Raw genomic sequence first — 17,894 nt, 5'->3', positions numbered from 1 at the left:
TCAAAACTGTAAAATTAGTAGTTTGGGAAGGCTTAAAAGGCTGTAACTCAAAATGAAACCTGGCAGCTTTTTCATTCAATCTAAGTGTTGCTTGCAAGAAGGAAAGGATGAATCCAGGTATTAGGGTTGATGCTGCCATTTTCAATATTATTTGGTTTCACAAGCTGATTGGGAAAAACTAGAAAGTGAATTTTTTCAAAGGGGAACATATTAGTACCAATCCCCAACAGATGGTATACTCAAACTGAGATAGTTCAGTGATGGTTTATTTACAAAGGGATGATTAAAATGGTAGTACAGTTAACCAGGGTTAGCGATTGTGGAATTGTTTTTACCTCTCAACCCAGAGAGAAGGAGTAGGGAGTAGAGGTTGTGGTTCCTGGAATTCAGAAGGAGCTGTGTTTGGGAGGCTGATTGAAAGGAGCCATTAGCATGGATGGTGGAGGTGGCACAAGCCCAGGGAATAGGGATAACTAATCCAAACCTGGAATAGGCGCTGTCCCTGTGAGGATAAAATGCTGTCCCCTCCATGATCAGAAGATTCCTGTATAATCAACTTGCCACTAGGTGGCCAGGTTGGCCCTCCAGGGAATGGAGCCAAGTTGGCCTCTGATCTTGGCAGGTTGGGCACTCAGCAGTAGCAGTAAGCAAAGTCAGCCTTGGTGAGCGGAAGCCCGTGTGTTTAGCCCATGCGTAACTTCCATCCTTGCCTCTGTGCAGCTTTCTTTGTGGGCTTACTGAGCAAGCTCCAGGGTAACTGGTGAAAGGTGCCCATTGGCATCCCTGGGGTGGTTCCTCCCTTCCAGCTGACTGTTGATGCCCTCAAGTGGGCAATTATGTGGGTGGATTGTGAATGTCTTTACATTCTGTTCCCATTCCAAGAGCTCCGTTTATATCTCTCTCCCCCAGACTTTTATTTTTTTGGTACAATTTTCTTCTACGTTCCTCATCCGATGGCCAGCCTATAAGCCACTGCCTCTGATTTGGTTGATTCCTTAGTCCATCTCTCTCCGTTTATAGTAAATGTAGATGTGCCTTCCAAAGTTCTGGCCACTCGGAGGATTTCCTTTCACCAGTCTTTGTGTGTCACCTTTGAGTGGGGTTGCAGTGAAATATGCATCCACTTTCTGCTGGTACCAACATACCGTGCAGATCCATATGTTAACCAGGCCTGTGCTTTTTCCTCGTGAGAGGGAAGAAGTATAGAACTTCTTATGAAGTCATGGGTGTGGGCTGAGGAAGGGGGAGAGACAGCCGAGAAGTGGGAGCAGGTACCATGGGAGTCCCAGTCACCTGCACATGGAGTGAATCTGCTTGGCTTGGTCTTACACATACCATTTCAGTTTTAAAATGAAATGCTGCTGTGCATAACCAATTTTATGGTAACACCCAGTACATGATGGGCAGGGCAAGTCCCACAGTGTTCCAGGGTCAATCATTCAGTCTCAGCCAGGACCCAGCAACAAGCCAGGAACTGCTTTTCAAAAGGAGGATGGTTTGGGCAGTGGGGAGGGCAAGGCCTTATTTCAAAACCATATGGGTCTGTACTATGATTCTGCTACTGGAGCTTGCCACAGGCTTTATGCAGCATTACTATTTGCCATAGACAGTTCCGATAGTATTAGGCTTGTGGGTCTTAAGGCCCAACTGGCACAGCAGCTTGTAGTTCACCTTGAACTTGCTGCAGAACTCTTACTTGGGTCCCTCTTATAACTGGCAGCCTTATCAATGATCAGTAAATGGGCTGGAGCCTCCAAAATCCAGAGACTTGCCAATCATTGGTCTTCCTTTATCTTGGTGGGCAATGCAAGGTGCAGCAACTTCTCTCTCACTTTAGAAGGAATATCCTCACATGCCCCAGATGGCTGGACTCTTAAGAACATCACCATGTGGGTAGATAGACTGTGAACTTTTTCAGGATTTATCTCCTACCCTCTGGCATGCAATTTAGGGCTCTGCTCACCAGGTGCAGTTAGCATAATGTCATCAATATAATGGAACAGTATGGTGTCCTGTGGATTATCAAGATGATCAGGGTCCCTCTGGACTGTATTATGACAGAGTGGGAGACTTGATAATAGAGGCAATTCAGCAAGTAGAAACTACTTCTGATTTTATTTACTGATTGGAATGGAAAAGAAGGCATAGCAGGTGCCAGGGGCTGCAGTGATTTGTGTCAGTAAAGATGTCACATTTGAAACTGTAGCTACAATAGGTATCACCACTTAATTAAGTTTTCAATAATCTGTAGTGATTCTCCATGACCCCTGTGGCCACTGCACTGGTCTAAAAGGCAAGATAAATGGAAATGTGGTAGAAATCATCATACCTGCACCTCTCAAGTCTTTAGTGGCATTGCTCTCTGAGGTTCCCCCATGGATATGGGCTTGTATTTGGTTTACCATCATTGAGTGGGCAGGCAGAGTAGGTGTTGTGTGTAGTTCCAGTGGCTTCCACTTTAACTCTTTCTACACTAAATAGTCCTCAATCCACTGGTCAGAGATCCAGTGTGGGAATTCTAGCAGTTACTAAGTATCTTCACATTATACTTTCTGGCACTAGGAGAATAGCTAAGGATGGGTCCATGGGTCTACTGGACAGATGTGAGGTGGATTTGGGATAAGACTCCATGTAGCACCTGAACTTGATAACAGCTAATCTCATTATTGGACTATGGTAGCTCTTTAGGTTTCCAGAGATCAGCACAGATTCAGAGCCATTATCTTCTACAGGTCTGGGTATTTCTCTTTCCTTAGTGCTCAGTCATATGATAAATGCTGAAGACCCTTTGGGGAAGGAGAGTGTTGTGGAAGATTTACAACATTCACACGTGGCCACTTTGCAGGGGTCTCTTTCAAAGGAACATCTAGTTTAGGTATGAGCCAGTTTGGCTCTGGGATCTAGGTAAGAGTCTGTGAAACATTGATATGGGGACTTGAGTTAGGTTTCTGACCAGTAAACCCAGAAATTTTCTTACTAAATGTCAAGTGTCAACGTAGGGAAAGTGAAGGAAAATGGCCAGGGCCCCTCAGATGTTCAGAATCTTGCCGAGCATTTGATGTAAATATGCAAGTGTGTGCCCAGGTGTTCCTTGGTTATTGTCTAATGTAATTGTGCATGTGCACCCAGGTGTCCTGGGCTCTGGGCTTGAGTATAAAGGACGAGTGGCTCTGATCCACAGTGCCCCCCACACCCCTGGGACGTCCCTGGGGTGGGGGGCCACAGGAAGGCCGCTACTGCTGCTGGATCTGCTGTAAGCTGCTGCTAAGGACTGAGCTCATGTCGTCTGCCAACAGCTCCCGGGATCTTTCCCAGTTACCTAGTGTGGACCTGCATGTGTGGGGTCTGGTGACCCAGCCTGGCATGTGAGGGGTCTGTGACCCAGTCTGTACAACAGGTTTAAAGGGTCTGTTGGCCCTAGCCCTAGCACACAATTAGCTGAGTTGGCAGGGGTCTGACAATTGCCTTAGCCAGACAACTGCCCAGTCCCCGACCATGCAATTGGAGTAGTCACTTAACCCTACAGTCAACTTAGTAGGCTAATCTTTTTTTTTTCTTTTTTGAGAACCACCGATTTATTTTTATTTTTAATAGGCTAATCTGATGGTCACTTTACCACTGTCTTGGATTCTTGTGGGTCAGAATACTCTGATCACCACATTGCCCTGTAATTCAGTGTGACAGTTGTGCCCACCTTGTTTCTGAAGTTAAGTGCTGCCACTGGCCTTTACTAGTCCTAAATCCCATTATTTCCACTGAGATCAGGGGACCCAATTCGATTGCTAGTATTTCCCACTGTCATCTCGGGCCTGTAAATGCTAGCTACCTCAGAACTCTTCAGAGATGCTGGTGCCCCCTTCACCAAGGCATGTCTTTCAGGCCCACCTGGAGGGGGTTTGGGGGTGGCTGGGTAGGTCACACTTTGTTGAACAATTCCAGTGTTTCCAATTCCCTGAGCTTTCAGATTCTGTTCTCTATCTATGGCAGTGATTCTCAATCTTGGCTGGACCTTAAAAATTCTACTGTTCAGGCTGTACCCCAAAGCAATTAAACCAGGTGATTCTAGTGTGCAGGCAATATTGAGCACCACAGCAGTGATTTTGGAAGTGTGGTCCTAGACCAGCAACATCAGCATCACCTGGCAACTTGTTAGAAAAGCAAATTCTGGGGCCTTACCCCAGACTTAGTGAATAAGAAACTCTAAGGATGGGGCCTTGAGATCTGTGTTTTTACAGATTCTTCAGTGATGCTGATGCACAGTAAAATGCACACTGCTCTAGAGTATGCTAGGGAAATCCTAGCATTTTGACCTTATCAGGTGGAGGATGTTTCAGTTGGCAAGCCTAGCAAACTCCTAGGTGTTTGAATCTCTGGTCTCCTGGGTGAGGCATTGTGATTGTGAGCTGCAGTCCTGCTTTTGAGGCCTGGTTTGATTCTTGGGAGATTTTTTTTCCCCACTGCTTCATTTAGTACCAGAGTCTCAACATTCCTTGCCGTTCTCTCTTGCAGGCTGGTTTATTTCTTATTCGTATATTCCTGGGGTCCCAACTTAATGTGAATGGTCTCCTATTTGATGCCACACTATGGGCAGGCCCTAGGGTTTGTCTCCTGTTTCATTCCAAAAGGTGATTTCAGGGTCACCAAGATTCAGCATATGTCTTCCCTCTCCCCCACCAGGATTAAAGCATTCTGAGTACTTACTATCTCTCTGGCTTCCTGTTTTCACTGTTGTCTTCTTTTCTCTTTATTTTTGGTCTTTGAGGATTCCCTAATTTTTTGCCAATTCAGCCATGCATTTTATAAAGATATTTTATCCAACATTTTTATTATTTTCAATGGGGGGAATATTTAGGATATCTTATCTGCCACCCACCGGAAGTGGACAAAGGAATGTTAATTGAATAATCTGGTTTTGAACTACAGATTTACTACAGTTTGGCATCCAATTTCTTAACTTAGTCTGCATGGCAACATTGATCAGTATACCTTTTTTTTTTAAATGAAGACTTTTTAGAGTAGTTTTAGGTGTACAGCAAAACTGAGAGAAAGGTACAGAGATATCCCATGTACCCTCTCCACTCCAAACATGCACAACATCCCCTGTTATCAGCATCCCCTACCATAGTGGTACATTTGTTAAAATCGATGATTCTACATTAACACATTATTATAACCCAAAGTCTGTAGTTTACATTAAGGTTCACTCTTGTTGTTGTACATTCTATGAGTTTGTAAAAATGTATGACAACATGTGTCCACCATTATATTATCATACAGAGTATTTTCACTGCCCTAAAAATCCTCTGTGCTCTATTTATTTCTCCTTCTCCTTAACCCCTGGCAACCATAGATCTTTTTACTGTCTGTATGGTTTTATCTTTTCCAGAATGTTATATACAATATGCTTTTCATGTACTGCTTATTTAGTGGTTGGTGCTTTGCATCCCTGGTGTCAGATCCATGACATAAATGTTGATGGCAAATCTTAACTGCCACAGAAATGATTTTCTTTTACCCTAAGATATTGGTGCAGTAGTGTACTGACTGTTTTGTTAGAGATTCTTTTAAAGTAGTAGAACTCCTTCATTACTCTGTGTAACTGGAATGATCTCCTTGAATTGAATGATTAGGGTTCTCTCTGTTATGGTAGGCTAGCTTATGTTGTGGCAACAAAGACCATCCAGATCTTACAGGCATGGTCTGTCTTGCTGCAGGCCTAGGTGACTCTTGGGAGAAGCTCACCTCAGCATTCCAAGATGCTTCCATCTTATATGGCATTTCCATCTAGCTTAGTCCTTTAAAGTTTCTTGGGGCAGGAGAAGAATGTATAGAATATTGCATGTAGGTATATATACATCATTTCCACTTTCAGACATTTAGCCATAAGTAGTCACATGGCCCCATCCAATTCAATTCCAAGGGTGCTGGGAAGTGTGTTTGTGTGTCCAGGAAGGGTGGAGAACTGGATAGCACTAGTACTGTCTACCACTTTTGCAGGTGGAAGGAAATGAACAAAGTCAAAGTCTCCAAGATTAGGTTTGGAACAGTCAGAACTTGATAGCTCCAGAGGGTCTCTGGACCAGGATTCTCTTGGAGTCTTGCTTTAGGATACTGCTAGAATGAATGAGTGAACTTCAGCTGTTCTTTTCTCTGTGTCACTCCAGTCAAGGTTCAGATTCCTGAGCAAGAGCCTTGATGGCTGAACTTAGGTTGTGGCCCTGCCCTTGATTGTACCAGACTGTGGAAGGAAAGATATTTCTGAAGGGAGCTTGGGACTCTTGAGGTTTTGTATTCGGAGGACAGGATGCCTGGTTTGTCATCCTACAGGCTAGGCACAGTGCAGGAAAGGTATTTCTGAAAGGAAATTGAGTGGTGTTAGGAAGAGGAACTGGATGACTAGTGACCAAAAAATGACAAATTTCATTTGTAGTTGACGTTTGTTGACGTCTAATTTAAAAAAAAAATACAGGAAGTTGATAAAGTTTGTGTACCTAGTGCTCCCAAGCTTTTTAAATGACTGTAGAAGCTGTATGAGAAATCTGCTTAAGCTTTTTATTTCCTTTTGCTGACTTCATTATCTTTTAGAGAAGGAATCCACCAGTTACAGGTTGTTTGTTTATGTTTAGGCCTCAACAGGGAAGTGACAAGATAGCAGTCCTTGCTTCTTCTCCCTGATTTAGTTATAGGAGTTTGGTGCCAATTACAGATACTAATTTCAATGCAGTTACCCAATTAACATGCAGAGAACTAGAGATAATGTTAAATGTTGATGTCCAGATGTCACCAAACAGAGCTCCTTACAGATGACCTTGCATGGACATTTTCAGAGTTATTAAATACAGAACAGAATTTTATTCTCTTAACACGTTTACCGTCTTTCTGCCCTGGTGTTATTGGCCCTTCTTTATCTGACCAGGGTGTCCACACTCTTTTTGAACCAACACTTGTGAAAATGAGGGTTTGAAGTTTCAATTCTACAGATTTTACTCACCAAGCCTTAATCAGATATACAGGACCCAAAGGAATCTAAGATTTAATGCAAATAAATAGGATGTGGATTTTTTTAAAAAGGAGATTATGAGGTTTACAATCTTCTTATTTTATGTGCCCTCACTGTTTGGTACATTTAAAGTGGTGTTCTAAGAAAGAAAAAGCCTAGGCAAAGTGGTATCAATTGGAATTCTCTCTTCATCTGAGATTGTGGAATGCCTCTTATTTTAGGTGTTAAGGAAGAGTACTGAATAGTATATGATTTAAAGACTGTGTCATTGGTGTAATCACTGCTGCTGTATCTCCCATTAGGATAGTTAACTAGGGTTTAAAAATGTTCCTTTGGGCTAGTAAAACACTGACCATAATAGCAAATAGCTAATATTTTCTGGATCTGGAGCTTAATTCAGTTTCTATGTGTAGCTGTTAATTGTGTATCAATTAACATGGACATTTAACATCTAAATTTTGAGGGCCAAGGGCAAACAAATTATATCTGTACAAGTGTGAGGATATTAATTTTATAATGGCAGGACTACCAAGCTTCTGTGTTCTTTTTAATTCATCATCTTCCTGTATTTATGCTTCTGGCTTAAGAGACTCAGTCCAAGGCATATGGGAATGAAACACATTTGACCTTCTAATATCAATCAGATGACTTCAGGTAAAGTCAAAAAGGCTGGCCTGCCTCTACCTGGTCAAATTTGTTATATAATGCGCTTTGATTTCAAAGGATTAGTTTGGGAAATGGCAATACAGTCTTAAATTTTTATTTGCAGTGTTCATCCAACCAATCATGCCTGTGGTTGCAGAAGAATAGTTTCCATTAGGTTAGTAGTGTAGATGTGCCTCAAAGCGTAGTGATATTGGAAATAAGACAACAAAACCCCCTCCATCATTTTTCTTTACTTAGAGTTTTCAAAAAATGCACACAATAGTAGCATAGTACCTGAATAACTATTCTATTTTTATCTTTTAGTTTCAATGTTAGAAGGCCAGTAGGATTTTTAGACACTATAGGAAAACGTGTGGAAGAACAATATCCACATATGACTTGGATTTCTGAGTTTGCAGAACTAAATCTATTTTACCTTTTTCGTTCTGTTTAGTATTGGCATTTTCAAATGCCCTTATACCTAGGCCAGTAAAAATGTTTTTTTCTCCTTGGTTTATTATAGTTTTTATAGTTTTTTTTATTATAGTTTTTCTTTTTAATATTAATATTTCCTTAAAATTTTAAGATAACAAATAGAAAATTTATACAAATAACATTGCAGAGAACCTTTATCTGTTGAGTTCTGTTTAATGCTATCCACAGTTAACTTTTGCAAGTGAGATGTCAGGTTGCTGTGGCATTACTGGAATAAATTATATGATATGTGCTTATTTACAAGACACTGAGCTCCAAAGCAATTTTTATTATGCTGGAGGCAGTCCAGACAGTTTTATCACTTTAAGGGTCTGCAGCATTAAAATGTTTTAAATTTCCAGTGATGCTTACTGACACAAAATACCAGTGGATTATAAAATGGAGAAATGCTATAAATCCCTGCCACTAACTTTGTGAAGCAGAAAGCCAGATCTGAGTATGAATTTAGTATGAGGTTGACTTTTTTTAATTAAACTTTTCTTGAGATAGTTATAGATTCACATGCAATTGTAAGAAATAATACAGAGACATACTGTGAGTACTTCATCTTGTTTTCCCCAATGGTAACATCTTGGAGAACTATAGTATAATATTACAACCAGAATACAAGGATCTCTCATATCGCCACTTCCCCTACCACATGTGCCAGCCCCCAAACCCCCCTATCTCTTCTCCACTTCCATACTTTTGTCATTTTGAGAAATTTGTATAAATAGAGTCATATGGTGTATAACCTTTTGGGGTTGGCTTTTTTTCATTTAGCATAATTTTCTGATGATTCATCTAGGTTGTTGTGTATATCAATAGTTTTTTGTTGTTGAGTAGTATTCCATGGTATGGTTGTACCACAGATTGTTTAACCATTTACCCATTGAAAGATATCTGGGCCATTTCCAGTTTTGAAATTACAAATAAAACGGTTAGAAACATTTACTTACAGATTTTTGTGTGGACAAGTCTTCCTTTCTCTGGGATGAATGCTTAGGAGTACAATTATTGAGTCTTATAGTAAGTGTGTGTTTAGTTTTTTTCATTTTTTAACTGAAGCATAATTGATTATACATGTTTGTGGGGTACAGAGTTGATTATAGGTATTTGTGAACAATATGGGATGATCACATCAGGATAATTAGCATATTCATCATTGTGAAACGTAATTGTTCTTTGTGTGCATTAGCCAATTTCTCCTTAACCGTCCCTCTCGCTGCTAGTAACCACAATTCTGTTCTCTCCTTCTGAAAGTTCAACATGTTATTGTGATTGCCCACCCTTCCTTCTCTTGGAAACTTCCAAACTGTCTTCCACACTGGCTGTACCATTTTTTATTCTCACCAGCAGTGTGTGAGTGATCCGATTTGTCATCATCCTCAGAAGCTTTTGGTGGTGTCATTATTTTTTTTTTGGCTGCTGGCCAGTATGTTGTCACTATTTTTTATTTTTGCCATTCTGATAGATGCATAGTGATTTCATATTTTGATTTTAATCTGCATTTTCGTAATTGCTAGTTTTGTTGAACATCTTTTCATGTGCTTATATTCTCTTTGGTACAATATCTCTGAGCTTTTGGTGTCAAGTCTATTTTTTACTTAGCTTTAGAACCTGAAGACTTTATCCTATTGTTTTTCTAGAAGTTTTATAGTTTTATGTTTTACATTTAAGCCTGTGACCCATTTGGAGTTAACTTTTTGTGTAAAGTGTCAGACTTAGGTTGAGGTTCACTCTTTGTTTTTCCTATAGATATCCAGCTGCTGCAGCACCATTTATTGAAAAGGTTGACTTTCCTTCATTGGATTGCCTTTGCATCTTTGTCAAAAATCAGTTGGCTGTACTTGTGTGGAGCTATTTCTGGATTCTCTGTTGTGTTTCATTGATCTATGTGTCTATCCCACCAACAGTGCTACACAGTCTTGATGACTATAGCTATATATAATAAGTCTTGAAACCAGGTAGAATAATTTCAACCATTTTATTGTTCTTTTTCAAAATTGTTTTGACCATTCTAATCCTTTTGTCTTTTGATATAAATTTTGGAATAATCTTGTTTATCTACAAATATTTTTCCAGGATTTTGATAGGAATTGCATTAAATCTATCAGTTTGGGGAGAATTGACATCTTTACTATTTTGCGTCTTCCTATCTGAACATAGTATATTTCTCCATTTGTTTAGATCTTTGATTTCATTAAACAGCATTGTGTAGTTTCAGCATACAAATCTAGTACACATTTTGTTCTAGTACTTAATTTTCTTCAGTGATTAGAAAAGTTTTAAATATCAGTTTTCATGTGCTCATTGCTAATATATGGAAAAAATTTTTTAAAAATGTTGATATTGTATCCTATGACCTTGCTGAGCTAACTCACTAGTTCTAGGCGTTTTTTCCTGTAGATCCCCTGGGAGTGTTTTGGGTATACAATCATGTAATTTACAAATAATTGTCTATTTCATATTGTGTGAGTTGTGATAGTTTGTGTTTTTCGAGGAGTTGGTCCATTTTGTCTGAATTGCCAAATTTATGTTGTTCGTAGTATTCCCTTATTATTCTTTTGATGTCTTCTCATTTTCTGTAGAGCTGTTTTATTGTTTCTTTTTCAAATGTAAAAAATTAAAAAAAGAAATTTAATTGGCAAATAATAATAGTATATATTTATGAGGTACAGTAGGATATTTTGACATATGTATTCATTATGGAATGATTATATCAAGCTAATTAATATATCCATCACCTCACATACTTATCATTTTTTGTAGTGAGAACATTTAAGAGCCACTCTTTTAGCAATTGTGAAATGTACATTATTATTGAAGTGGTCCACATGCTGTGCAATAGATCTCAAAAATTTGTTTCCCTGTCTAATCGAAACTTTGATCAACATTATTTCCCCATTCCCCATACCACTTCTGGCCTCTGGTAACTACCATTCTACTTTCTGTTTCTATAAGTTTGGCTTTTTGAGATTTCATATATAAGTGAGATCATGCATTATTTATCTTTCTGTGCCTGAGAGAGAGGTATTGAAGTCCACAACTGTAATTATGGATTCGTCTGTTCCTCCTAGTTCTGTTGTTTTTTGCTTCACATATTTTGGAGCTCTTTTGTTTGGTGATACACATTTAAAATTGATATATTTTCATGGTGGATTGACTTTCATTATTATATAATGTTTCTTTTGGTCTTTGGTAATTTTCTTTGCTCTGAAGTATCCTTTATTGATATTTGTATAGCCAGTTCTGGTTTTCTTTGATTACTGCTTTCATGATATATCTTTTCCTATCTTTTTAAAACAACTACATCAAATTAATTTTTTTAATTGAAAAATAATAATTGTATACATGTAAAGGGTATCTTTCCATCTTTTTACTTTCAACCTATCCATATTACTATTTTTATGTTAGTTTCTTATAGACAGTGTATAGTTGGGTCATATTTTTTAATTCCATTCTGCCAGTCTGTTTTAAGTGTATTAGACCATTTACATTTAATATAATTATTGATCTATTTGATCGTAAGTATACCATTTTATTTTTGTCTTCTGTTCTCACTGTTTTTCATTTCTCAGTTTTTTTTCTTACTGCCTTCTTGTGGGTTACTGTACATTTTTTACAATTCCATTTTGACTTTTTCTATAGTGTTTTTGAGTGTATCTTTGTTAAGCTTTTTTAGTAGTTGCTCTAGGTTTTTTATCTACACATAACTTATCAAAGTTGACCGGTGTCACCGTTTTACTAGTTCAAGTGAAGTATAGAAAACTAACCTACATTTTTATCCCTTTATCTTTCCTCATTTTTATATAATTGTCTTAAATATATTATCTAAATACATTTAGAACCAAATCACTCATTTTTATAATTTTTGCTTCAACCGTCAAACATAATTTAGAAAATTAGGAGAAGGAAAGCCTATTGTATTTACCTATATTTTAGTCACAGTATTCTTGCTGCCTATCTGATATTCCAAGGTTCCTTCTTTCATCTTTCATTCTTCCCTTTCTCTTTAGAATACCTGCCTCAGCCATTTTTTTAGGTTAATGTGCCGGTGACAATTTGCTCTTTTTGCAGGTTAAAAAAATTGTAGAACACTGGCACTTTCAGATGATTCAGTATAGTATTAGGGGGTGATCAGTAAAAGTCAAAGGAAAGGCAAGACTGTGTGTAGAAGTGATCTGCTGCAAGGGCTAATGTGATTCATGATCCATTTTCCCTCCTCAGCCTCTTTATATAGAGGGTTCCCTGTGTGTAAGGCAGTGGGTGGTGAGAGTTACACAGTGTGGTACATCCATGCAATGGACTAGAACTCAGCAATAAAAATGAATGAATTTTTGATACAACCAGCAACATGGATGAATCTCAAATGCATTATGCTGAGTGAAAGAAGCCAAAAAGAATACATAGTATGTGATCACATTTGCATGAACTCTAGAAAATACAAACTAATGACAGAAATTGGTGAAAATTGGTGGCTATCTAGATAGGAGAGAAAGGGAGTGAGACAGAAAGATTACAAAGGGATCTTGAGGAAACACTGGAGGGTGTTTGCCTTGATTGGGTAATGAGTTTACGGGCACTTACATATGTTAAATGTATCTAATTGTACACTTTATGTGCAGCAGTTTACCGTATGTCAGTTATAACTCAATAAACCTGTTTAAAAAAGAATGTGTTGTCAATAACTTTTCCTCCAGTGTATGACTATTGTGCAGCTATCCCACATGCCCATACTCTTGTTTACAGAATGTGACCAGTGAGTGCATGATGGGATGTTGTGGCATTGCCAGATTGCTCTGGAAGTTTTCAAATATTTACTTACTTTCAGTTTTTAAACTAACGTCTTTATCAATGGTAAGAAATTATCTTGTCTGTGTACCGTTCTTTGAGTCAACCTATTTAGAGTAATGCTTCCACACTATTTTATATACATTTTTTTCTTTCTCAGAATGGGGCCATTCTGTATGTATCATTCTGAAACTATTCTGTCCATCTTCATGGTCACACTATGATTTGACTAACCTGTGTTCCGGTATATGAATTCTGGCAGTGAGTGTATGTGATTTTCTTAACATGATCCTAGGAAATTAACTAGATTTGGTAAAATATGCTGTTGAGTTTCAAAGTGGATTATACTGATACTTTGGTATAACATTCCCACTGTCAGATTTTTGAAGGTTTAATACAATATAAGAGCTTTCAAATAGTGGTATGCTGGGGTATGCCAGGGATCCTGTATGGTAAAATCTGTGTTCAGATCCTAGCGTCCAAGTGAACTGGATGGCTTGGGGCAAGTTGCTGAAAATTCTCTCAGCCTCTGTTTACTTCTTTAAAGATAGGGCAGCAGTTGCCTCACAGGATCAGTGATATGGTGAAAGTGCTTTGTAAACTGAAAAGTTATATGTATGTAAGTTTATTTCATTGGATATATTTTTACTTTCATCGGGGGAAGTTATTGTATTTTTCTTCAGGAATAAGGTCCATATTTTGAAAACAGTTTGGAAACTAGTTCTTAAAAATGGAAGGGGAATTTTGCAGCGTCTTGCTTTTTTACATATAGGTTAAAGAACTGGGAGATACACTGGAAATAATATACTTTTTTCTCTTTTTCAGGCAGTTGCTGTGTTAACTGAATTAATTAGGGAAAACTTCAGGAATAGCAAATTAAAGCAGTGCCTTTTACCAGCACTTGGGGAGCTGATCTATCTTGTAGCCACCCAGGTGAGATTTTCTGATGAACTCAATTGCTGTTTCACATGTTCTGACATATCCTGGCTGACAGGTATTAATAGCCTATAAAAGTTTTTTGACTTTGCCTCTTAGAACTTAGGAGAAATGCCTAAGGAACTTAGGAGAAATTTTACCTCTGGAGGAGAGAGATATTAGTGTCTCTGTCTCTTTTTATCTCACTCTGTCTGTCTCTCTTCCCTCCTTCCCAGTGGGCCTTTTTTCCTTTTAAGTGTAGGAGATTGGCAGGTCATATTTTAAAACCAGTGGACTGAAACTCCCTAAAGTACTCCCTGAGTTGTTGCCATCTTTGACTCCTTCAGGCAAGAGGAGACCATTTATTCTCCCAGTATAAAAGCTCCATTTCAGTTTTTTTTTTTTTTTTTTTTTTAAAAAGATGACCGGTAAGGGGATCTTAACCCTTGACTTGGTGTTGTCAGCACCACGCTCACCCAGTGAGCTAACCGGCCATCCCTATATGGGATCCGAACCCGTGGCCTTAGTGTTATCAGCACCGCACTCACCCGAGTGAGCCACGGCCCGGCCCCCTCCATTTCAGTTTAAATAAAACACTACTTTGTGCAAATATAGCTTTTAATGTGACTGTGGAATTTGCGATGGCAGAATTTGACTTCTTATTTCTAACTGCAACAGAATTAACAAGGGAAAAGTTGATATTTCATTAATATGTTTAAGAATATTACTGAATATAGATATATGGTTTAGTCTTTTCATGTGATACTCTGAGAGTTTTAAATAAGTACTGGTAAGTTACAAGTTAATAAGGAAGTTCTCTCATTGCATTTCTTAAGTTTTGGTTCTAGAACTTGCTCAAATGTTATATAACCTGAATATCCATAGTATTTAAATTGAATCGACTTTCCAGACAATCAACACTTTAAGGCAACTACCATAATTTTTATAAAACGTAAGTATTTAAAATTGTTTAGCTCAACAGTTAGTATAGTAGCTGGTATAGCAAATCTCTTCTCCTTTTCATGAATGTCTTGGCTGTTCTTGACTCTTTGCATGTCTGAATAAATTTTAGAATTGGCTTGTCCCATTCTGCAAATCGTCTTTTTTTTTTTTTTTTTTCCAAACCACATTGATTTTGCAGATAAATTTGACAAGAGCTGATATAGTTATGATTTTTGAATCTTCCAAAGTATGTTTGGAATCTACTGAACCTGTATATTGATTAGGAAAGTATTGATATCCTTATGATATTTAGTCCCCCAATGCATGAAAAATAGTTTCCATATATTTATATATTTTTTATTTTAATTGACACATTGCAATTATACATACTGATGGGGTACAATGTGATGTTTTGGTACATATGTATGTTGTGTAATAGGTTAGAGTAATTAATGTATCAATCATTTCATGCATTTATCATTTCTTTATGGCAAAGACATTCAAAGCCTTTCCTCTAGACCTTTGATACGTTTTGAGGATGTCAGAATAAAACAGTTGCTTTCATTAGAAGCGCGATCAGGTACCTGGTCTGCCATCTTATCAGAATAGGGATCTAGTCTATTTTTTTTGCCCTATTTTTTATCCCCCTCCCCCAGTTTTAACAGGTATAATTGGTAAACAATAAACTGCACATGTTTAAAGATTACTATTTGATAAATTTTGATATATGTGTACACCTATGAAACCATCACTACCATCAAGATAATGAACGTATCTATCACCTCCAAAAGTTTCCCCTGCATTTTTTGTAATCCCTCTGTCCTGTCCCCACGTAACCACTGATTTGCTTTCTGTCATATGAACTGTTTGCATTTTCCAGAATTTTATGTAAATAGAATTATACAGAATCATATTCTTATTTGTTTCTGAAAGTAGATATAGAGAATCATTTTCCTGGGTTTGTACTTTATTGAAATAGCCTAGCTTGTATCCAGTTGAAGTTCATAACCAAGGGAATGGGAGCCATGAGATAAGAATTTGAAAATTTAGGAGAAGTAAGGGATAGTCCATATCCTAACAACCTTGAAGAGGCAGGATGGGAATGGGATCCTGAGCCCTGGTGGAAGGAATGGAGGAGCCTGTTCTGTTACAACCACAGGGTAGAAGTAACAGATGGCTTCAGGTGGAGGTAAGTTTGTCCTTTCTTTCTCATGACTTCCATCATCTCTATGAAGTAGGAAAGTAGGTGAAATGGTAGGCGAGTCACAGTTTTGAAGTTGTCCTTTTAAAGAGAGAGTTGATCAGAGAAACAATAGGTCTGGAGAGAGATGTTTAAGATCCCCTGGGGTTGCTGATCATGTCATTAATGGTCTTTCTGTGCTCTGTGCTGTCAGCAGTTGCTTAGTGCTGGCCTGCAGAAAGTAAGTGACTGGCTTCCTCCAAGGTTGGGGTTTCCCCAAGCAAGGGTAAAGGTTTTGCCAAAGAGAAAGGTAGTTCAAGTTTTTGGCAGAAGTGATTAAATGATGGGCCAGAGAATTTCAGTGGCAGCAAAGGAGAGAGGTAATAGATTGGGGGAAAGAGGAGGAGGGGGGGAGAGGGGACAGAGTCCAGTGATGTTAAAGGTTGTGGTGGATGATTTGAGTAAGTGAGCTGGAATAGAAGAAAGTTGTGTTTGGAAGTTAAATTTAGTTCTGAATTAGTGATTTTTGAGTTGGAGCAGCTCCTGATCATATAATATCCAGGGTATCACCATATATGGAATTCTATGATTAAGTAAGGGTACAGTTTTAATGGGTCAAATTTCTCCTCATGGATATAAAATACTTTTGGATAAATAATGTACCAATTCTATCATTTGGAAAATCATTAACTAGAACCTAATTTTTTCTGCTTGAAAAAGATTAAGTTTTTTTCACTTTCTGTGTATCACCTGGTTTATTATATGATTTTATTTGAGTACAAAAGGGTATTATACTGATTTGGTTACTCTTCTGTGAGACAATTATTACTCATGTCACTAAAATCAGTGGACCTACTAGTCACGTTTGCTTATTTTTATTTAGCACATTGTCTTCCTAGGTAACATACTTAACATACTGCTTTTCACTTATGCTTATGGATTGTACTGAGATGTTACTCAAAGTCGTGTGTCCTGTGCCTTCAAATCATTCCAGATAATGTAATGTTTTTTAAGTAGGGATATTGATATTATCATCTACAATTAGCAATAGAATATCAGATCATATTGTCATTTCTCAATTATTTTTATCTAGTTACTGATGAGGGGATCTTATCAACATCATATATAATATGAGAAATAGAAGGAATGGCTTGTATGTACAATGCAATAAAAGACCCTTCATCTGGTCATAATTGTGAGGTAGTAAGTAGTACTTTAAATAGAATATTAAGAAGTTTAAGACAGTTTGTATATTTGGAACTGTGCCTTTTTCTTTTTTTTTTTTTGGAAAAGTATACATTTAAATTTTGTATGTTATGAAGTATACTATTAACAATTTTTTTGCAATAATATGTCTCAGAGCACTTTGTAATGATGCTTAACAAGATATGATTGTCTGTTGAGAGTCACTGAACTTAAGAAATCAAACTAATTTCTCTTCAAACTCTGAGGTACATGCTATCTTCTAGGATTTTTCTGTTCAAAGTATGAAGTTCATGTATGAAAGTAAAAAATGAGTTTTTATAAGGAAACTATTTTTCTTTTTAGTGGCTATAAATTAAAGTTATGAATGGAAATCTTGATCTTACATTGCTTAATAGAAAATGGAAAAAAAAAATTACCACTACAATCAGGTATTTTCAAAACTATAAATCTTCTAGAGATTAAAAAAGTGGGTTAAATATATTTCAAGGTACATTTTCTGAAAATTATTTGATATCAGTAAGTAATATAACTGATGGATTATAAGAAGAGTCTTACGCTATAATGAGTGTGCTCTTTTCTTGAATGTGTTAATATTTTGTGATGTTAGCTTCACTGTCTTTCCTTCCACTTCATTTTAGGAAGAAAAAAAAAAGAACCCTAGAGAATGCTGGGCTGTTCCCTTGGCTGCATACACAGTGCTAATGAGGTGCCTTCGGGAAGGGGTAAGCCTCCTTTGTT

At 37.7% G+C, this 17,894-nt stretch overlaps 1 protein-coding gene across 1 annotated transcript in view; it reads left to right on the top strand.

The window, feature by feature from the left end:
- Positions 1 to 17,894, top strand: part of ULK4 (unc-51 like kinase 4) — a 574,722-nt gene that overhangs the window by 88,838 nt on the left and 467,990 nt on the right. Inside the window, exons 18-19 of the mRNA XM_063114672.1 lie at positions 13,739 to 13,846; positions 17,795 to 17,878. Of these exons, the coding sequence (XP_062970742.1) occupies positions 13,739 to 13,846; positions 17,795 to 17,878 (192 nt within the window). The remainder of the gene's footprint in view (positions 1 to 13,738; positions 13,847 to 17,794; positions 17,879 to 17,894) is intronic.

Source organism: Cynocephalus volans, chromosome 11, assembly GCF_027409185.1.
Source record: "Cynocephalus volans isolate mCynVol1 chromosome 11, mCynVol1.pri, whole genome shotgun sequence".
Lineage (NCBI taxonomy): Eukaryota > Metazoa > Chordata > Mammalia > Dermoptera > Cynocephalidae > Cynocephalus > Cynocephalus volans.
Note: the sequence above shows the minus strand (reverse complement) of the source record. Positions and strands in the feature narration are given on the sequence as shown.